At 44.0% G+C, this 5,975-nt stretch overlaps 1 protein-coding gene across 1 annotated transcript in view; it reads left to right on the top strand.

Moving 5' to 3' along the window:
• The first annotated feature begins 599 nt into the window (after positions 1–599).
• LOC145397849 (uncharacterized) overlaps positions 600–5,975 on the top strand; it is a 132,510-nt gene continuing 127,134 nt past the window's right edge. The window contains exon 1 of the mRNA XM_080270887.1: positions 600–759. Within this exon, the coding sequence (XP_080127013.1) occupies positions 600–759 (160 nt within the window). The remainder of the gene's footprint in view (positions 760–5,975) is intronic.

The following is a 5,975-nucleotide window of genomic DNA, read 5'->3' as shown; positions in this document are numbered from 1 at the left end:
GATTAAAAAATGATTCAATGAAGATGTGAAGAGGCGAGGGTGTGGGATGGGCAGGGCGATGGTGGTGGGAGGAGGGGGTGGTGGGAGGGGTCAGGGTGGGGTTATGGGAGCCCTGACCAATCGCGGGGCTGGAGCGGGTGTGGTGGGCGGGGCTACGGGGTCTGATTGGCGTGGCGGGGTGGGGGGGCGGGGTCTGCGTGTGTACCTGTTGTAAAGGAAGCATTAAGCCTCGTGAGGAGTTACATGTCAGTCTGGTGGACCTGCCCGTGAGTGTTACACGCGCGTGGACGTAACGACGTGACGCCATAAAGCAGCGTGGCGGCGGCAGCGTCAGTGTGTGCGTGCGTGCGTCAGTGTGCCCGAACCCGCAGACCCCTATCCCCTCCCCCCGCCCACCAGCCCCGGGCACGCCGCCCCGCCCCGCCCCGCCCCGCCACCCAAGCCCTCAACCACCCTCAACCTCACCCATGGCCGCACCCGACCCCGCCTGACCCACATGCCGCCCAAAGCACCATTTTCGGGACGTGAGGTGGGGCGGGCGCCATGCTGAGGGCCCCGGCGGTGTGAGCAGCAGCAGCAGCAGGAGCGGCGGGCAGACCATGACCATGGCCACGCCGCCGTACGCGCAGCCGCTGGGCTACCAGCAGCCCCCCCAGTACAACACCCCAGGCTACGGCTTCCCCCCCGTCTACCAGGGCTCCTACGGCTACCACATGGGCCCCTACGCACCCGTCCAGTGCCCCTCCCCGCCAAGAGACGGTACGTACCTGCCCTGCCCTGCCCTACCCAACCATCAACCCAACCCCCCCGTCCGGAGACAGTATGTGCCCACCCCCTACCCCCTACAGCACCTCCCATACCCCCTATAATATCCATTCCACCGGCCCCTCTCTTCCCTTCCATTCCATTCTCATCCCTACACTGTCTCCCCTCCCCCTACCCCTTCCAGTCCCACCCACCCTCCACTGCCTGCCCCAGTCCCCCATCCCACCCTGCCCCGCCCCACCGCCCACAAAGTTTCTACCCTTCCCTGCCTTGCCCTCACCCTCATACTGTCCCGCCCACATACACGTCCCTTCTCCATCACCCACACCCACACCCATGCTTTTCTAACATGCACTCACATCCTCCACCCACACCCATACCACGCCCTTATCCACACCTAGACCCTCCAATACCCACCATCTATCCATACCCACACCCTCTCACACCAACCTCTTCCATCCACATCCACGCTCCTTCATCTATCCACAGTTCCACACATAAACCTTTCCCGCCCACTATTCCACTCACACCCACACCTTTCCACACGCACCCATACTTTCATCCTTCCACACTCACACCCTACACACCCACACCATCACACTTCCACACCCGACCCCACACACCCACATCTACACCCACACCCACACCCACACTCTAGGTTATCTCCTTATCATTCTCATAATTGTTCACTTCCTTTCTTCCTTCCACTTTTCCCTCCCTTATTATTCTTCCTTAACTTCCTTTCTCCAGTTCCTTTTTCCGTCTCTTCTTTATTCCTTTTGTCTTCTTACTCTTCTTCATTCTCTTCCTTTTCTCAGCCTTCTTTTTCATCTCACTTCCTCCAGCCATTCTCCTCTTCCTTTTAAGTTTCCTGTTTTCTCTTCCTCCTAATCTTATTGCTTCCTTTCCTCAATTTTCATCCACCTCCTCCTACTCCTACTTCTATTTCCCTTCTTTAGATATTTTCCTCCTCCTCCTTCTTCTCCTCCTCCTTCTCCTCCTCCTCCTCTTCCTTCTCGTCCTCAATTTCCTTCTCTTTCTTCCTCTTCTTTCGTCAGCGTTCTCTCTTTTTTTTTTTTTTTCATCTTTCCTAAGCCTTTCATGATCTTCCTCTCTATCGGTCTTTCCTGATGTCCCTCTCGTATTTTTTTCTTTTCCTCTCTCTCTCTCTCTCTCTCTCTCTCTCTCTCTCTCTCTCTCTCTCTCTCTCTCTCTCTCTCTCTCTCCAGTCTTCCTAATTCATCTTATTTTGTGTCATTTCATTTTCTTGCATTCTGTGTGTGTGTGTGTGTGTGTGTGTGTGTGTTCAGTCTTTCTTCCTAATTCTTATTTCGTGTCATTTCACATCCATACATTCTCTCTCTCTCTCTCTCCAAATCGGCTTATCTCTCCGATTTTATCTCAGTTTTATTACATCACTTTCCGTCCTTCGCTCTCCCTTATTCGCTTTTGCTTTTCTTTCGTCTCAGTCCCTAATTTGGTGTGTTTCTCCTTCCATCCTTCCTTCCATCCTTCCTTCCTTCCTTCTTTCCATCCTTCCTTCCTTCCTTCCTTCCTTCTTTCCTTCACTTTTCCATCTTTCTTTCCTTACTATCTGCATTCATCATCCTATTTCCTTCTTTCTTTCTTTCATTCCTTTTCCCTCTCCCTTCCTCCTTTTTTTTTTTTTGTCTTTCATCATCATATAATTCTCTCTCTCTCTCTCTCTCTCTCTCTCTCTCTCTCTCTCTCTCATTTTCTTCATTTTCTATTACTTTCGCTTTACCCTCCACCTTTACTCCTCTTCCTTTATTTCTTTTCCTTCTTTCCCTCATTCATCAGTTACTTCCCACCTCCTTCCTTCCTTCACTTCTTTTCCCTAACTCTTTCCTTCCCTTCCTTCCTTCCCTACGGCTTTCCCTTCCCTCCTTCCCATTGAATTCCTTCCTTCCATCCTTCTTGCTTGCTTGCTTGCTTCCTTCCTTCCTTCCTTCCATCTTTCCTTCCTTCCTTCCTTCCCACTTCCTCTTACTTGTCTCCATTTTCTTCATCTTTGCTTTGTTAATGCTAATCCTTATAATAAATTTCTTTCTCCTTTATTAATTTATGAGAGAGAGAGAGAGAGAGAGAGAGAGAGAGAGAGAGAGAGAGAGAGAGAGCAAAAAATGGAGGCTGGGATAAAGGTAGGTTTGAGCTCCCTTCCCTTCTCTATGGGGGAGGGGGAGGGGGGGAGGGGTAGGGGAAAGGAGGAGGGGGGGAGGGGACAGAGGCCAATGGTTGTAGGTAGTTATGTGGACTGACTCTCTCTCTCTCACATATGGTAATGGTCCTCTGATTTCTGCGTGAATGATTGTGTGTGTGTGTGTGTGTGTGTGTGTGTGTGTGTGTGTGTGTGTGTGTGTGTGTGTGTGTGTGTAATTTATTTGTCGCTGTCACACGCTCATGGTTCAATGTCTCTCTCTCTCAACCAACAAACACGCACACACACACACACTCCCAAACCCTCTCTCTTTTTATCACCCTATACTCCTACCAACCCCTTCAGTCCGACAACATATTCTATCTCTTATCTTTACTATCTCTAGACGATTTTATTTAAGGGGAGACTACCCAAATTTAGGTTCTTAAATAAAAAAAAATAAATAAATAAAAACCTTAACTCCATGAGCCTGGAAAATAAAGCGTAAATAAAATCGTCTGGTGGAAATTAAAAAAAAAATAATTATTGTAGTGAAGGGTTTAAATGAAAATATATGTACAGTCGGCGTCAAAAGTACTGTAGCCTCTCTCCCTCTCTCTCTCTCTCTCTCTCCACGGGCTTTCGAAAATTTTTGTGGTGATTCTGCAGCAACTGGCATTATTATTATTATTATTATTATTATTATTATTATTGTTTGGAGAAGGGACAGTACTTTTGACGTCAACTGTGCAATAGGAATTAACAGGAAGGATTAGGATGAGAGAGAAAACAGGGACGTGAGGGAAAGAAGTGACAAGGAAGAGGGAAGGAATTTGAAGGAAGAAGGTTGGAGGAAAGATGGAGGACTGAGAAAAGGGAGAAGAAAGATGAAGGAATAGAAAGAAGGAGGTTGAGGAAGGAGAGATGGAGAAATGAATGGAGAAGAAAAAGAAGGAAGGACATAGAAGGAAGGTTAAGGAAGAAGAGATGTAGAAATGAAAGAATGAATGCAGGAAACAGAATGATTACGGTACATTAATGGGAGAGGCATGACGGAAAGGAGGGTGAAGGAAGTAGAATGAAGGAATTAGAAGAGGAGAGGAAGAAGGGCAGACCTAGAAATAAAGAGGATTAATGAAGAAATTAGGAAAAAAGAAAGAAAAAAAAAGGAAGTTTGTGAGGGAAGGAGAGGGAAAAGGAAGAAACTGAAGAGAGAGAGAGAGAGAGAGAGAGAGAGAGAGAGAGAGAGAGAGAGAGAGAGAGACAAATCTAAGAAACAGGAAAAAACTACGATAATATTATAGTGAACTCCCCCACTACGATAACGTCTTAATATATAGGATCGCAGTACCGTAAGACAACCTAATTCGTCTTCCGGAAGTAGCACCTTAGGAGTAAAAATAAATAAATAAATAAAAAAAAATAAAAAAAATATGTAAATAAATAAATAAATAAATAAATAAATAATAAAAATGTATTTTCGATATTACCAGATGATTTTAATTCAAGGGATTTTTTTTTTTAGCCTCCAAACGATTTTTTTTCCGTATTGGCGTAGGGTTAGGAGGCTCCCTAACACCTCTCCCTTAGCGATTTATTTTCTAAACTAATCATTAACATTTTTTTTTTTTTTGCTGCTTATATATTTTCTTCATGTCGACAAAGATTATATGAGTAACACACATGGCTATAGTAACGCAGCAGAATCAGAAATAAATCGCTAAGGAAGAGGCGTTAGGGAGCTTCCTTAACCTCACGAGAATACCGCCCTAGGAGTCAACGGCTGGTATTCTTGTCAGTTACGGAAGCTTCTTAACACCTGTTCCTTAGCGATTTATTTTTGGATATGGGTGGTTAATATATATCCTTTTGTGTGTTATTTATGAAAAGTATGGCAACATTTGAGGGATTTATATAACACAGAGAAAAAGCAAGGTGTGATAAGAAAAATAAATCGCTTAGGAAGAGGTGTTAGGGACCCTCCTCAACCTACTAGAATATTCGCCAATGGGTTAATGAAGGCTTTATCTACAGCCCCACCGATTATAATTTTCTCTCTGAATAAATGAAAATGAATAAAAATAAATGGGAATAAACAGAAATGGGAATATATAGAAATAAATGGAAATAAACGAAAATGGAAATTATACAACTGGACTGAAGGGGTTAGGCTACTGAGTCCGAGGATGTCTTTATAATTATTATTATTATTATTATTATTATTTTTATTATTATTATTGTTATTATTATTGTTACTACTACTACTACTACTAGTCCAAGGATGTCTACTATTATTATTATTATTATTATTATTATTATGGTTATTATTATTATTACTGCCATTTCGTGACAATGTTACTCAGCTCATGACAGACTTTCAGCCAGGGGGTTAGCCAGCAAATAATAAATAAATAAATAAACAAAATAAATAAATAATAATAACACCCCCTTCCTCAGCTCAATAAAATCGTCTGTTTCCCTCAAGAATAAACCCTGAAAAAAAATCACGTCATCGAACTGAAGGGGTTTCCAGTTACATAAACCTCTTGTATTTTACAGACCATGAGCAGCGTAAATTCAGAAACCCAGCCGTAAAATTCAGAAACCCAGCCGTAAATTCAGAAACCCAGCCGTAAAATTCAGAAACCCAGCCATAAATTCAGAAACCCAGCCATAAATTCAGAAACCCAGCGGTAAATTCAGAAACCCAGCCGTAAATTCAGAAACCCGGCCATAAATTCAGAAACCCAGCCATAAATTCAGAAACCCAGCCATAAATTCAGAAACCCAGCCGTAAATTTAGAAACCCAGCCGTAAATTTAGAAACCCAGCCGTAAAAAAAGATGATGATAAAGATGATAAATAGATAACAAAAGATAAATATGAAGATGGATGGAAATAAAAAAAATAATAAAGGAAATGGGAAATGATACGAGATAAGGGGAGATAAAAATACACGAGAGAGAGAGAGAGAGAGAGAGAGAGAGAGAGAGAGAGAGAGAGAGAGAGAGAGAGAGAGAGAGAGAGAGCGTGGATACATGCAATGACGCTA

This window comes from Coenobita brevimanus, chromosome 5 (assembly GCF_032717465.1).
Source record: "Coenobita brevimanus isolate Jiangsu-jjx chromosome 5, ASM3271746v2, whole genome shotgun sequence".
Lineage (NCBI taxonomy): Eukaryota > Metazoa > Arthropoda > Malacostraca > Decapoda > Coenobitidae > Coenobita > Coenobita brevimanus.
The sequence above is the reverse complement of the archived record's forward strand: the minus strand, read 5'-3'. Positions and strand labels throughout refer to the sequence as shown.